At 32.0% G+C, this 17,229-nt stretch overlaps 1 protein-coding gene across 1 annotated transcript; it reads right to left on the bottom strand.

Moving 5' to 3' along the window:
* Positions 1-1,755: 1,755 nt before the first annotated feature.
* On the bottom strand, positions 1,756-3,235 carry LOC112519714 (polygalacturonase-like). The gene is made up of 4 exons (XM_025127953.1): positions 2,801-3,235; positions 2,425-2,714; positions 2,065-2,293; positions 1,756-1,980 (listed from the first exon to the last, which is right to left on the bottom strand). Exons 1-4 carry the CDS (start codon positions 3,233-3,235, stop codon positions 1,756-1,758), a joined length of 1,179 nt encoding a protein of 392 aa, XP_024983721.1.
* Between the last annotated feature and the right edge of the window lie 13,994 nt (positions 3,236-17,229).

The raw sequence follows: 17,229 nt of genomic DNA, 5'->3' as shown, positions 1-17,229 counted from the left end.
TTACTTTATATCTCTTCTTTTCCTATTTTTCATTTTACACATTCTCATATTAACATATGTAACTATATATTAACAAAAATATATTTAAAAACGTTTATTTTTTATAAATTATACTATTATAATCGTCTCTTCAATACCTTCAAAATGAATCTAATATTGAATGTTATTAAATTTAATAATATTATTAAATATGTACTGATGTTTTTTAGTATCTTAATTTTTTTTTCCCATTTTACACCCTTATCTATATATTTTATGTTATTTGTTATTGTTGTTGAATTTTAACTGTCATCTATGCATTATTTATAAGTTTTTAAAGCCCTCACCCTATCATCCCCTTCATTTCCGACTTCCCCCACTATCTTGAATTACTGTTAACGTTCCACTGTCCATGAAGCCATCAAGGAAAACTATATGAGTCTCAATTTTGGAATGAAATTGGTCATCCAGATACGAAGTTTGAAACGAAAAGAAGGAAAAAGGAAATCTATCCCCCTTCAACCTTTCTTTTCCGCCATGGAAATCACTCCATCTACCATCATCACTAAACCATAATCATGCTCCAACCTCCACCATTTAAATATTCCGATTTCGTCCTCAATCTTGCCGCCTTTTCTTTTACTTTCATTGTTGCATTTTATGCTCACCACTAATACTTCTTTCACATGCATGTTGACCAATTTGACATTATAAAGTTACAATATCTATAATATTAATATTCACTCATTAACCTTTTTATGTTTTCAAAATGGTGTATGTTAGCTAATCCAACATTTTTATAGATGCAATAAATTGCTTAAACTCACAGAGTAATTTCAATATTTAATATATCATGTACTTTTACATGGTTTCTATTTCGATAAGTTCACATTATAGTTTTTTCTTGTTTGAAAAATATAATATTATGATATTTTTAATGTATTCAAATACCGTTGACCTTTCAAAGATAAGATGAAGACTGAAGTTATCTAAACAAAATGCTCAAATTTTTTTGAGATTTAAAGATGAACTATCTATTCAAAAAATAGGCTTCAATTTTTGTGTTTCTCGTTTAGTTATGAAAATATCATTTTTACTTGCAAACAATGTCATAATTTAAAGGGTATGACATTTTATAAATAATACTAATTAATTTCTTATTTACAAAAAAGTTTCACATTTGGCTACATTATAAAACTATTATATATACATTTTTTTTAAGATGTTAAAAAAAAACATTAATTAAACATTTAGGGGTTGTTTATCTGATAATTGCTTACCTATAGAAGTCAAAACCATAATTTACCTTGATGTGTAAGATTTTAGTACATCAAAACGTATCGAATGCAACAATTTACCGGGTAAGCATTTACTTGGGTAAGAGTCGTCATCTTCACTTACCGGATAAAAGACTCTACATCATTCTCATTGCTCTTACCCGGTAAGATTCTTGACCCTGTCATGTTCATCCGATGAAGATATTTATCCGATAAGCAATTACCAAACAAACGGAAACCTAGTGATTACTTTAACCGACCCATATCGATTTATTTGGTCGACTTTATCACGTATCTAAATAAAAACTCAAAAAAAACCATAATCATTCATTCCAACTTCTCAAGAAACTCGAAAGGGCACAAATCTATAACTAAATTACATCTTAAAAACCATGGATATAATTCTATGTATGGTTATATATCGACGAAAGGCCAGGCGATTCAATTCTAAAACACCACAGGCTCAGGCAACCATCTCCATCTCCATCTCCATCTCCATCTACAGACAGCTTGTCGGTTTAATCACGCCGGAAGCTTTTCCTCCGGCGTTCACACAATATGCAGACGCAGAAAGTAACTGGTTCTTGAAGCTCAAGTTCACATCTTGCATCGTGATTCCCCTACATGGACTCTTTTTGCTGCAATCGAACTTCACCGCCACTTTTGTAGCAGATGTTCCATGAATGTCTTCATACTTCACGTTGCTTATTTTCACGCCGGAAACCTGCAACAATTACAGCTTGTAGATAAGTTTTTGAACTGAAAGTAGATGAAGATTGACGGATGCAAAGAGAACTGGAACCCGTACCTGATCGGGGCAGTTAATGCTACCTGGACAGTAGTTTTGATCGATAACGATTGGGTTCTGGACGTCGGTCATGATGGCATTCTGGAAGAGAACGCCATTAACGAACCCACTGCTTGGCCTTGCCCATGATTTTATTCTCAACCCATTCTGTGTTCCTTTAAAAGTTACCCTTTTAACCGTCACGTTTTGCACTCCCGCTTCTTTTAAGTCCTTCCCTAAGCTTCCAATGCTGTATGAACACATTCGATCAAGATTCATTCAATTCGTTACAGATTAATTATTTAACCCATTTGAATTTTGTGGAATTCTAGTGGTTTTAGGTGATTATATATATATATATATATATATATATATATATACCTGATGCCATGGCCTGGTCCACAAGCGACATTCTCGATCCAGAGATTGGTGGCACCGGGGCCAACGGAAACACAGTCATCGCCGGTGCTGAGTTTGGAGTTCAAGATGGTAACTCCGGTGGACAACTGGACGTGGATGCCGTCGGTGTTAGGGCTGTCCCATGGCGCCACCACGTTCACCCCCACCATCCTCACATTCCGGCAACCGTTCACCACGATGTGAAACATCTGGCTGTTTAATGAACTCAATCCATTCACCACAACATTATTCGAGTTCGAAATCGCTAAACTCTGCACAGTTCAACATGCATGCAAGTTTCAAAAACCAAATTGAACACTAACTTTTTATGATTGTTTAAATTTCAAGCCATATATACCGTGGCTCCACTGGGGCAATTCTTGGAGTTGGACGACTTACAAGCCCACAAACCAGCACCTTGAGCATCTAGGGTTCCACCCTGAATCGTAACCCCATCAACTCCATGGAAAAGAAGCCAGTAGTCGGCGTCACCAAGAACACCATAATTGGAAGGAGCCATAAGCGTGCCATCAATACGAATGGTGATGGCTCGATTCTTGCATGGCCCTCTGAAACGTAACCCACCAACCACATACCTTCCTTTTGGGACGAAAATCGTGGCTGGCTTCGACGAGCCACAAGCAGCTGACCATGCACTCATAAGCGGCTTGGTTGAGTCTGTTCTTCCGTTTGGTTTGGCTCCGAAGCTCTTCACATTGTATGTGGCGGCGGCGGTTGTTTCTTCGAGGAAGACGATGATGGTGATGAGGGCGACAAGGAGACGGATGGACATTTTGATCGAGATGATGGAATTGAGGAGGGTGGATGGGTGGAATTTATGGGAGAAGATTGTAGAACTGCTTCCTAACCGTCTTTAATTAGCACTAATCATCCTTTAATTAAACAATTAATGGTAATTAAGTCAACACACTGTTTTCAAAATACATATATGTATATGTGGTACTGCAATGGATGTTTGTACCGTACAATCCGTGAAATAAAATACATGAAATATGAAAGAATGTGAGGAGATCATGGGAGGATCCTTAATCAACGGGCATGATTAGAAACATATATACCTTTAAATAATTCATAAAAATACGAATAATATTACCATAAATTACATTTTTTTTTAATGATGGGATATCGTATCCATATTTTTTTTTGAAGTATATAATATTTATATACAGCAAACGCAACAAGTAAATTTACACAACCTCCTCACCTATGAACTATGGTGAAGTTTGAACTCTTGACCTCCGAGGAGGCCAATTGCTATAATACCGCTAGGCCAAAGGTCCTTTGGTATCGTATACATAACTTATTTGTTACATCGTTTCATTATAATGATTTCATTTTCTTTTTCCTCATCGATTGCCCTCGTATTTGTTTTCCTAGGCTAAGTGAAACCATATGTTTTCCTCGAGAGGGTATTTTAGTTTTTTTGATTTTTTCTATTATTTTAATATATTTTAAAATATTATTGGATATAAATCCTATGAAATTTCATAAAAAAATACCAATCATGCTCGTAAGATTTCAATGAAATTTCAAGATTTTTAGCATGAGATTGGAATAAAATTCAATTTCAAATCGAATTTATTCCTATAAAATAAATGGGAACAAGGTCGTCTCTTAACAGGTTAAATGTGAGATTTTGAACAGGGTCCATCAAATTTTGCGGTCCAAATTTACATGTGTTTAGGGTTTTTTATCAACATGTGTAAAATTGTAGCCGAAATTATTTATGTTCAAACCATTAATTGTTTGATTTTAGATTCAAATCATTAATGGTTTAGATTTAGTTTCAGGTTGCTAATCGTTTTTGGTTTAGCCCATTTTTGTTCTTAACATATATTCACTATTATCTCATTTATTTAATGTAATCAAAAGTCTTGGATGTAAGCAAAGCCTCCAAAAAAATTGGAACATCGGGACCTAAAAAATTAAAAAAAAAACGTATAATTAAACTCAATTCTAAAACATTATAATTGGATTCCACATTAGAGAGTCGTCATGTCCTATATCTCACGTAGCATGAGACACAAGTCTTAAGTCACGATGCACATAACATCTATGGTTATATAATAAACCAATGGTAAGAAACATATCCACTAATTTCATAATGGGACATAAATAAAATTGTAGTTAGTTTTAATTTAGTATTGTTTTTTAATTTTTTTTTTATTATTATAAAAACTAAAATATGAATGGAAATTAAAATGGATTTGTAATCGTAGGTAGGAATAGAAAATACGTAGCGGGCAGGGTAACGTGACCTTCAAACATGGAAGTGGGTCCCATTTTAACACCTTTTTTTTCTCGAATTCTTTCCAATATTTTATTAATTAAAAGGTTGTTTACTTTACTTTTTCCATTTAATTAATTATGTAAGTTATTAAGTCGTATGTCTCCATGAATTAATACAAATTGTTGTATGATTTACATTCTTAATAAAAAGTATGAAAATTAATTATTCCATAAATGATACAAAAAAATTGTATGAAATAAATTAAAACAATTGAGTACTATTATTTTATTACAATTTTCAGGTTAAGTTTTAGGGGATGTAGCCGAAAATCTCATCTATTTTGGGTTTGAATTCAGGCGCTCCCAAAACCTTTGTAGTCATGAAAGTTCATCTACGATAGTTTCAGGTCTTTCGTGGTTGCCGATGAATTAGTCGATGTAGCTAACTGACCGAACAATCAACGATTACCAAAAATAAAGTCCTAGTTACATAACATTAATTTTGCTGCTTTTCTTGACAGTTTGATTCCAGTTTTACTAAGACATTGTTTTGTTGAACGTGGTCTTTTAATTAGTTGCACAATACATCCTCCTAATTTGGCTATTTATACATAATCAACCCTTAAACTTAATTTTCAAGGAATTATTCATCAATCTGTCTTTATACTTTGACAACAATATTGTTTTGGAGGTTTACAAGATGCATTAAATATTGAGATAAATTTAAGTTTGAATTGTGGATTTGGTTGATGTAGTTTGAGGTTTTTTTTATTAGGGTTCTTACGTTATGTTTATTGTGGGTTTGGTTCTTATGGTGTTCAATTTGTTTTGGTCATGGTCCTAAGATTAACACTTCAGTTAACTCCATTATATCAAATGCCATTTTAGCCTCTTTTTTTATATATTTTTGTCTTTTTCCTATAAAAGAAAAAAAAATTATGCAGATATGTGATAACTGGGTTTTTCGGTTATAATATTTAGAGTTGTTTTTGAAAAGTATTGGTAAGAAGAGGGGTTTAATGTGTTAATGTGCTTAAAAATGTTTTAAACTTCCACCGACTAATTATTTTAAAATAATATTATTATGAGATAATGGTCTTTATCTCATTGGGATATTAAAAAAGTAAGTAAGAAAGATAAGAGAGCTTTTCTGTGTGTGTGTTCTTTTATGTGAAAAGAAAACAGACTTGTAAGGGGAAAGAAGAAACTGATTCTGTAATTTCTACTTGAAATTTGTTGCTATGTAAATTCATCTTCATCTATGGGCATAATGATAAAACTGTTTAAGGATGTTATTTTAGCATGATGGTGAAATTGGGTATAGAACCGTATGGTTTTTTATATGAGGTTCTGTAATTAAATTGTTTCGACACCATTATTGGTAAAATGGTGGTTTTTGTCATGATTATATCATGTGTGGAAATAAGGGTGACATAATCAGGAGATGAGTATTATTTTGTAATAAAAGTGTCATAATCAGAAGTTGAATATATTCTTGTAATAAGGGTGACATAATCAGGAGATGAGTATTATTTTGTAATAAATGTGTCATAATCAGAAGTTGAATATATTCTTGTAATAAGGGTGGCATAATCAGAAGCTGACTATATTGAGATAAGAGTAACATAATCAATTTCTTGAAATGATGATCTTTTTGATCATGAGATTTTGTTATCGCATCCTTATGATGCTATGAACTTGAGTTATCGCATCTATGTAATGTGAGTGCTTGGGTTGTTATATCCTACTGATATGATGATTTAAACTTGTTTTAAGGCCAGAGGGCTCTGGTTGTTCATTTGAACCTTAGAAAAACATCCCGATCCATGGTAGAAGAACCAAAGGGAGTCTGGTTGATCTTCATGTTTAACCGGACAATCTCTGACTGTAATTGAAACTCAAAATTTTTCAAGTATTAAACATTTCTTGTCCCAGAGGCTCTGGACAAACAAACCAGATGGCCTCTGTTTGGCCTTGCTCTGGTTGGTAAGATCAGAGGGGCTCTGGTTGGTCTTACTTTGAATGATGCGATGAGTTGAGATTCTCGCATCCGTGTGTTGCGAGGACTTGGGTTTGTCTTATCAATGTGATGCGAGAAAATTGTATAAATTTCTATACGACGTGATAAGTTTTACCCAGGAGGTATCTTTCAAGATATTGGATATTTGAATGCACTAAATGCAATTTGTTATATCAAAATGATGTATATTTGTTATCATTACAAATATTTGTTTATAAACATAATTTGGTGATTTTCACCCTATAATTACATCAAAGGGATTTCTCACTAACCTCAAGGTCTAATCCTCATTTTGTGTTTAAAAAAATGTGCATCATTACAATACGTCCAATCGCTTCTCGTGGATTTTCATAATCCTGCTGTGCAAAAATGGGATATGCATTTGAAATGATTCCAAGAGTTTATTGAATTCCTATGCATGTCGAATTTATGCTTTGATTTTGGTGCATTTCATGTAACATGCTTGTATGGTCATGGCTCGAGTTTTAGCAAAAGCAGCTCTCCTGGGCCATATTTTGAATTTCCTCGTTATTGTTTTAACTGTCGGGTTGGTTAAATGCTATTAATGAGAAAACAATCAAAGGATAAGGGAAAAGAAAAAATTATGAGATGTCTTATATGCTTACATGGGATGTAGATGATAGCTTGCTTATCTGTTATTTTGGAAAACTTGTTATGTATACAAGTTATGTGCAGTGATGTTGTGAGAATGTTTGGTAGCTATTTTTCTAATGTAGTTTTTTTATTATATTTGAGACCGAATATGTAAATTTATATTTCTTGATATATGAAATTCATGATTATATGTAAATGTGATTATGGGATGTTACAACACACAAATATATAAGATATTATTTGTGATTTGATTTGATTTGTTTTTTTTTTTGACGATTAATTATATTAAATACAATTTAATGTTATTCTTTTATTGTAATTATGAAAAAAGATATGATTTTAATGTAATTAAAACTTTAATTTAAACAAATTAAATCATAAAATCATATATTACTTTATTCAAAGCGAATAAAATAAGATATGGTTTTCTAATTCGATTTATTTAAATTAAAAAAATAATTATATTTAAGGCTATTTAATTTAATTTTTCTTTTTCTATTATTGCAATAAACAACTTATTATCGATATTTTAACACCAAAATAATTGAAAACCGTTAAGAAATGAACTCTAATTTTATCATCCTAAAATTAGGATTTTCAGTTTTTTTATATTGTTTTTTCATTCATAAACTCAAAATCAACTATTTAGATTTTAGGGGGTGTTTGGGATTGCTTATTTAGACTGTTTAATTATTGACTTATTTCGGTGTGGTACCGGTAATAAGCAATTTTTAGTGTTTGGATGGGAAGGAAAAAAAAGCCTTATACCGATGTCAAACCGGTAATAAGAAGTTTTTGATAAGTTGTTAAACACTTTTACAAGAAAACATTAAGCTGTTTTAAATAAGTAATCTCAAACATCCCCTTAACTAAACGAAAGATTTGCATACTCTCATCTTTGTAACTTATAATTGAACAAATTCCTATATAAATTTTAATCAGGATCTCATAACGAAATCCTATTTAATATAATTTTTTTTAATTTAAACAAATCAAATTATAAAATAATATCTTATTCTACTTATTTTGACACAATTATATATATATATATATATATATGTGTGTGTGTGTGTGTATAAAAACAATGTTTTTACCTTTTTATAGAAAAAAGACAAAAGATTAGACAAAAAGTTAAAATGGTTCTTGATTTATTATCGGGTTAACTGAGGCGTTAATCAAAGTGATCATGACCAAAACAAATTGAATAACACAAGCACCAAATCCACAATAAACATACTACAGGGACCGTAGTAAAAAAATTATCAAAACACAGGACCAAATCCACAATTCACTTTAAGGGGTTGTTTGTTTACTTCTTAATAGTTCCATTAAGAGGCAGCCTCTGAATTGTTAAGAGGTGAACCTTGTTTGGTAAAAAAGAAATTATGTCTCTTAATGGTTCTAAAACCCCCTGAATGATTTTGTATATTGGACCTCCCTTCCCCAACCATGAAACACCCTAATTTCATTGTAAACAATTACCAAACAATTATATTCTAACCACTTAATCACTCGGCACCAAACCATTCAGCAAATGTCAAACAGCCCCTAAATCTAATTAAAATTAGTTAAAATTAGTAAACACTTACTAGTAACAGTCAACATCTAACTTATTTTATCGGGTAAAATTATAGTTCATCAAAACGGTATCGTATGCAAAAATTTACCAGGTAAACAATCACCATATAAAATTTCCGACCCTTGCCATATTTATCTGGTAAAGTAAATGATCCATAAACACTTACCGAATAAACAATAACCCCTAAATATCTAGAACTATGTATTGTCAAATAGAAATAGCAATCAAAAGGACCATGACTCTTTGATTCAGCTGCAAAATGGTCTCTTCCGGTAAATGTGATATGAGAATTTTGATTTTCTAATGAAAACCGGAGTTCCAAAGCTATCGCCATTGATGATTGTTGTCGGTGTACTTAGTTGCTTTATCACATAGAAATCAAAACATCCTTTGCATGACAAAAACAAAAGTATAAATAGGGAATGTAACCAATCGCATTAGGAAACTCGGTGTATCCGTCGCGACAGAGCAGGGGAATTTACTGTAAAACTGGAGAATGGGATCCTCAAAAGTTAAAAACTAGGGATGAGGACGGAGTTGGGTAACGTAATTCCTGTATTTTAAATATATTGTTTATAAAGACTTAGATTTAGGATCTTTTATATTTAAAAAATAATAATATTTTAACCTTTATTCTTAGATACATTTTTCTAACTTGTTTTACTTTATTTTAAACATGGAGAGTCGAAAGCATTTGATCAAATAGTTACATATGATGATGTGATTTTGTTAACATAAAATGTAAGGTTTATTAACCGATATTTGGACCTTAAGGGTGCGTTTGGTATGCAGATTACATGGGACATGACGAGACAAAAAAAAATAGTCTCATGTTTGGCATGCCATGGACAAAAAAACATGGGACAATGTGAGACTATTATTAATTTTCATGCGACAAATCTTGATTTTTCTTGTTCCACCAAAAAAGGTGGAACAACATGGAACTAAAGTTAAAATGACAATATTACCCTTGTTATTTCATTCCAATAGAAAACCTAATTCATCCCATTTGTGACAAGCCCTTTCGAGTGTAAAAGTTCCCCTTTATACACCTTTCCGTAGCTGCTCTCCTCAACGACATTTTCATGACTAAAGTTATTGGTGGCCTCTTTTATATTTTTCAATGGGATTATGTAGTCATCCATTTTTTGGAGGAGCAACATGAAATTTAATTTATCAGATAAGTTTGAGAGAGAGAAAAAAAGGATTAATTGTAAGTACAATCTAAAAGAATAAACCGTGGTTGCAAATGACGAAAGTGAAAGGCGAGTTGAATAACAGGTCAAAATGGGTAATATTCAAGTGTGATTGCCGAGTTGGCTCATCAACACCTTTTTGTCATTTTTTTGGATATATACATTTAATGTATTAAACTTGATTACAAAAACTATGTAATTAAAATATATTTTAATTGATTTGTTGTCATTTTACAATCATTATATGATATAAAATAATATTGAACGACATTTAGGGTAATTAATATGGTCCATGTCCTAGTCGTACCAAACATAGAACAGACAATTAGTCTTGTCCCGTGTCGTCTTGTCCCATCCAATCTACGTACCAAACACTACCTAAAAGACACATATCGGTGTTACTCAAGAGATGGACGGAACTGCCAAGGATGGACAATCGAACCACAAGTAAGGTTCAGGTTGCGACAGAAAACGGACCACATTTTTGCATTTGACGAGCAAGGCCGGTCCTAAGATTTTTGATGCCCTGTGCAAAAATAATAAAAAATGTCTCTAAGTCTATTTTTTAAGTCAACGAAACAACGAAACATGTGATTTTTAAAAAGTTTAGAACATATTCAAGCTAAGTATCTTATCCTCATGTTGATTTTTATTAATTATAATAAAAAAAATACAATGGGGGGGCACAAAAACAAAAACCCTGAATACAAAATATAAAAGAATAAATTATGGATTAAAATCATGTTTCCTTCTTTTCTAGTTTTCTCTTTTCCAAATTGAAATTAGCAAAATAGAAATTTTATTTCAATATATGAGACTTAAAAGACAAGGAAAACTATAATTATTATTTCAATATATGAGACTTAAAAGACAAGGAAAACTATAATTAGTTTTTAACTAAAATAGTAAATCACATCCAAATTACTATCATAGTAAGCAAAAAGTAAAACTCAAAAGTTATAGGTCTCACGACTAAAGACTAAGAGCTTATCTGTTAGTAGCTTAATAAGTTTAATAGAACTAACAACTTATTCGTTCAACTATGCATGACTATTTCGTAATGGCTTAATGATATAGAAAGTGACTTATCCAGTAAGCTTTTACGGGGAGCTTTATATAGAAAGCGAAGTTTTTTTTTTCCGAAACATGTCCCTTCTAACTAAAAAAACGCTCATTACATCTGCGAAAAAACTCTTTCAAACAAAAACTTTTCCAACTTATACAAAAAGATTAATTCATACAGACAACTTTATACAAACAAAAACTTTTCCAACTTTCCAACTTTTTCCTACGATGTGCATTCAATATTCATCGCTACTAGGCTTTGAGTCTGTTTTTATAGTTAAAGCTCAGTTATTCAATTCCCAAATTATTAAACTAAAAACTAGTAATAAATGACAACTTTATGTCCTTTTAGGCGTATGAACTGTACGTGGCAAAGGTCGGCCCTATTGCCGAGACATATATAAGTATCAACGTACATGACTTGAATCTCTTAACACATAAATTTACACCTTTGGCACATGTCATATCACATATTTGACACGTATGTCACATCTCTATACATTTGTCATGCAATACAAATACAAGATCTTCAACGAGGTTTTTAAACACAATTTTGTGATACTTTTACTCCCACTTTCTCTTATATTTCCACTAATATAAATCACTAGCTTTATCATTAGACCCAATCCTTAGAAATCAATTCTCAAAATATACAGTTCAGACGATTTGTCTCGTTTCTTGAACGATATCAAGATCGTATCTTGGGGTTAATTTGCTCGGATTTCGATCACGATAATCCCGCAATCGAAGTATATATCGGTAGAACCTGGTGTCATCAATAAAAGTTATTACTTCAAATTATGCTTCATTTGGATCGTGTAGGGTTAATGTAACATGTAACGGTGACTTGATAATGTTTATATCAGATGTCATGTTCAATAGTAATGATGAACAACGTAGGTTAAATATGATGACGTTTTTTCGAGGACATGACATCTCATACGAGTTCTTGGAAATACAAGAGGGTAGCAGACTAGGGTAGGGGTCTATATAGGTAGCCTAGAAGGGAGGAGGAAGGGATCTCGAGAGGTAGATTATAAGGTTAGTGAGCTAACGGTTAGACCTTTGAATCCTAGGTTAGACTAGGGTGGCTAGTCCTTCGTAATTACCTAAATTTCATTTTTTTTCCAATCCTGACAGTACGTTTTTTGTTTTCAAGTTCTTATTTTTCAAATGTTATGAGCATCTTCGATAGATTTTTTAAAATCGAGATTTTTGTCAAATTTTTGTTTTAATAGATTTTCCGAAACGTTTTTCAAAATGGAGAACATATGAGAAACAGTGTGAAATTCTTCAAAAACAAATTATAAGTATAAAATATTTTAATAATATAATTAATGTTGTAATCTCTAAAGTTGAGAATCAGTTGGAATTGAATGTAATTTTTTTTTTTTGAAGATTTTGAGTTTTGATTCTCTATTTTGGAGAATCTGTTGGAATGCTCTTATAACTTTTTAAACAAAATTTTGATGAATCCTTAACTTTTCTTTGCCTACACGTTGCATAAGTCGAAGGTATTCACGAAATTTATAATATGTTAATTAAATATCTAATTGTCGTAAAAATAGATCATCCAGTGTTTATATTTTAAAAAACCTATTTTAAAGCTCATAGACGTTTACAACCGGACATGCTACTCCAGCGTAGTGATGGCCAAATCGGCCCGGCCTGGCCTGGGACCGCCGGAGGAACTGGACCGGTAAGGACCGGTTAGGGGAAGAAAAATCGGGACAAGTTGGTGTTTTTGGTAGTTTCGTGGGATTAGGACCGACCGAGGCCAGTAATGGGACCGGCCCGGCCCGACCCGAAAATTCAAATAATTTTATAAATAAATGTATTTTCAAATAATTTTATAATGTATTTTTATAAGACAATGTAATTTTAGTTATATTAAAACGTATTTTTAAAGTGTATTTGAGTAGTTCAATTGTAAATCTTGTAATGTATTAAAAATATATATCATTAATTTTTTTTTTAAAAAATCTTATTTTTTTTAATGTCGGGACCAGTTAGGACTGGGACCGGAACTGGGACTGACGGCTCATAACCGGTTATGAAGTACTTTGACCGATCCTACCATTTTTGACCGGGATTGGTTTTTGGCCATCACTACTCCAGCAGTAATACGATGATTAGTAAGAAACTTCCGTTGCAAATCATCATGGACGTTGATAGATTGTATCCGCCAAAAATAGTTACTAACCTTTAATGGTTCAATCGGGTCAAATATAAAAAACTAAGTCGAACCAAAAAGGATCAGACCGGTCCTTGGGGTCCTAGTTTTCAGACGATTGAGTTGTTAAAGAAAAGAAGGGATTAGGAACAACGAAAAACCGGTCCTTAGATTTTAAATCCCCTGGTTTTTTGTATTTAAGGTAAACTTATCATTTATTTTTTAAATTTTCATAAAGTATAAAACACATTTAAGGGCCGTTTACTAAACGCTTACCCGGATAAACACTTATCAAGTAACATTACCTCATCGGATGAATATAGTAAGGACCGAGATTCTTACTCGGTAAGAGTGCGACAAGGACCAAAAGTCTTATCCGGTAAGTGAGGGCGACGACTTTTACCACGTTCAGCACTTATCGGGTAAATTGTTGCATACGATGTCGTTTTGATAGACTAAAATCTTACTTGGTAAGTAAATAATAATGTGAAATTTTACCAGTAAACACTTGTCGTGTAAATATTTGGTAAATTAATACCCAGAAATTAATACCTTATTTTCGTTCATTTTTGTTATGGAGTCGATTTTGGTTATTATTTCATATTATAATTTTATTTTTAGTATATTTATTTATTTCTTGACAAAATTAAAAAAAGAAAATTCTTCCATTTACAAATATCTTGTCACTTTTAAAAAAACCTTGTATTATATTTCTTACTAGTATCATTAAATAGAATGTAATATTCTAACAAGTAGTGGCGGATCCAGAAATATTTATAGTTGAGGACATATTTAGGGGTGTAGAATTTTTCTTTCTAAACCAAATAATTCATCCGGATGAAAACGGTTTTGAGTTTTCCTTTTCAGCTTAAACGGTTCAATTAACCGAATAATGATAACTTATTCAGGTCAATTTCAGTTGACTTTTTACTAATTTATCAAGATGTATAATTTTTATATTTTATATTTCAAACGAAAATATTAGTGTGTGCTACAAATGGACCAATTAACAATCAGAATATCAAGTTGGGGGGTCCTTGCCTTGTTCTTGTTGGACGCACAATAAGGTAAATCACATGGCGTATTATTTAAGCATTAGAGAATATAGTGGAAAATCTTATCTATCTTGAGTTCAAATTCAAATGCTGCTAAATTCCATTGTAATCATGAACATTTTTAAGAGGAATGACCATTGTGTATGTTACAGATAAGAAGAATGGACAATTTAGAGAAGATCCCGTTTGTCTCTAATGCATCTCTTTTCACGAAGAAGGTTTAGTTGTACATCAATGAAAAAGTTAGCACGTCTTTACTCGAGTCGGGTAGATTAATGCATCCCATTTGAACCATTTATTGTTTAACATGTAATTGACTGTTTGGGGATGGGAATCGATTCCCCATACCCACGAGGGACTGGGGTCGGGGCCGGGAACGGGATAGTGGAACCAGGACGGAGGATTGTATTCTCCGCCCTGTTGTCATACCTAGTATTTTTTTTTAGAGCATCTCCAATATATAGATTCTCCAATATTTTCATTCATAGTGGAGAATCAAAATACAAAATATCAAAAATATAAAATACATTTAACTGTAACGGTTTCTTTATTTTGAAGATGACAACATTAATTATATTATTAAAATATTTCGTATAGTTAATAAAATTGTATTTTTTTTTAATCTTAAACATTTAACTTTAAAGTTTTTATTGATGGAATATAAAAAAATGTTTTGCTCTTTCATGATAATTATTTTGAAGGTCATCCAGATTCGGAAAATTTCACTCCCTCTACCTACTTCTCTATTTTAAAGAAAGTTTTGAAAAATACTTTGGAGCAATTTCTTTTTGCCTAAATCCTCGTTTTCTTCATTTTGGAGACGCTTCGAGGTAGGAGGGTACGTGGGTTGGATTGGACGGTTTACAACATTTTTACAACCCAACCCACTTATGGCGATTTGAAAAAAAGCTCAACCCAACCCAATCCTTGCGGGTTGGGTGGGTTGGGTTGGGTTGGGTTGGCGGGTTAGTAGTTACATAAATTTGACGAATGAAATAATTCATAAAACTTAAGTTTATAAACGATACTATAAAGCGTCGTATCTAAAAAAATTACAATAGGTTTATAGGCGTTTTTGACCGTTTCAACAAGTGTTTTAAAATGATTTTTAAAAAAATGTCGTATTATTTATTTTATAGAAACATTTTGAAAAGTGTTTCGTAAACTCATCTATTTATAGGACACCTATGTTCATATGACATTTTTTCAAGTTGTGTCGTATAAAATAACTAATACGACACTTTATTATAAAAGCGTCATAGAATTTGTTAAAACACACAAAATCATCCTATTAACATATTGTAACTCTTTTAGATAAGACATTTTTTTGTTTCGTCCTGTAAAATGTCATATTTAGATGCTTAGACATTTTAGGCATCTATAAGTTCTAATGTAGTTGTAGCAAAATGCTATAACTAAACATTTTCTTTCCAATAAAGTACTACATAAAATGATGAGGTATTTAGATTGATGGATTCGTCAACCGAATATCTATCAATATCATTCATATTCTCCAACATATCAATTTGTTGTTGCTGCAAAAAAGATTTCAATAATTTACCTAATTAATTAGATTATTTGTCCTCACTCTTTAATCGTGAATCTCTTTTGGTAACCTATATGTTTAGCAAAAATGAAATAAAACATAATATCAATAAAAATTATATAAAATTTATACATTATTAACATATATATACATAATAAACATATATATATATATATATATATATATATATATAATCTTATAAAAATTACATATTAGTGGCGGATTGGGCGGGTTGAGCTAGGCCCAATCCAATTTCAACCCTCCTAATTGGCGGATGTGCGGTTTGGCTGTTAGACAAGTTGGGTTGGACGAGTTTCGCGGGTTGACAGTTTTTTGTATACCCCTACTTCGAGGGATAAATGTTGATTATTGAGATATTTGCTAGAGAAGAAAAATGCAGAAGAATAAAAGTTGACTATTGAGATATTTTCTCCATTTTGAAGATGCTCGGAGAGATAAAAGTTGATTATTGACATGGAAAATATCTAAATGGACGATATTCTATCAGGCTTAAGTTCAAACCTTGGAAAAATAAACGTGAAAAGAGAGACGAGGCACATTAATCATTTATACTTGGATTTAGGAATAGAAATTTTGCCCCTAGGGCGGGATTCCCTACTTTGGCGGGTATGGGGATTTAATTTCATTTCGAAGCGGGATCGGGGATGACATTACTCGCCCCCAATCGGATCGACCCTCATTAAATTTTTTATTTTATTTAATATATATTTATATTATGTGTACATAAGGGCAAGTTCAATTGAAAACCGATTTTCGGTTGTGAACCGGGGCACGTGTCTCACACCTTCCCGGGTTATTCATCGTGAATAACGTATCATCATTAATAGTGAAGTAATTTAACATGGATCATGTTTGATTTTCGATATTGGTAATTATTATATATTTGATTTTCGATATTGATGATTATTATAGTTACAACTTATTATTATTACATTGAAGATACATTGTTTTTTACTAAATAGATACCCATCGGATTTTTGAACCCATCGACTGAGATAAAGAATAAAATAAAATATTAAAATCACGATTTATCTCACTGCATTGCGCGATTATGCTTTTGGTATAATCTAAAATATATAAAACATAATTTTAATAATATATAGGGTTAGATAAAGCGTAGAAGTCAAATTTGCGTATGATTAATAGAAGAAACGTAGGAATGGGGATCCATAGACGGCGGAGTCATGCACATGACCCTGAAACATGGATTGGGAGGTGTTTTAGCCGACTTCGATGCCTTCTTTTCAGGCCTACATTAATGTTTCGA

The sequence above is a fragment of the Cynara cardunculus genome (genome assembly GCF_001531365.2).
Source record: "Cynara cardunculus var. scolymus isolate 2C chromosome LG 10, CcrdV1, whole genome shotgun sequence".
Lineage (NCBI taxonomy): Eukaryota > Viridiplantae > Streptophyta > Magnoliopsida > Asterales > Asteraceae > Cynara > Cynara cardunculus.
The sequence above is the reverse complement of the archived record's forward strand: the minus strand, read 5'-3'. Positions and strand labels throughout refer to the sequence as shown.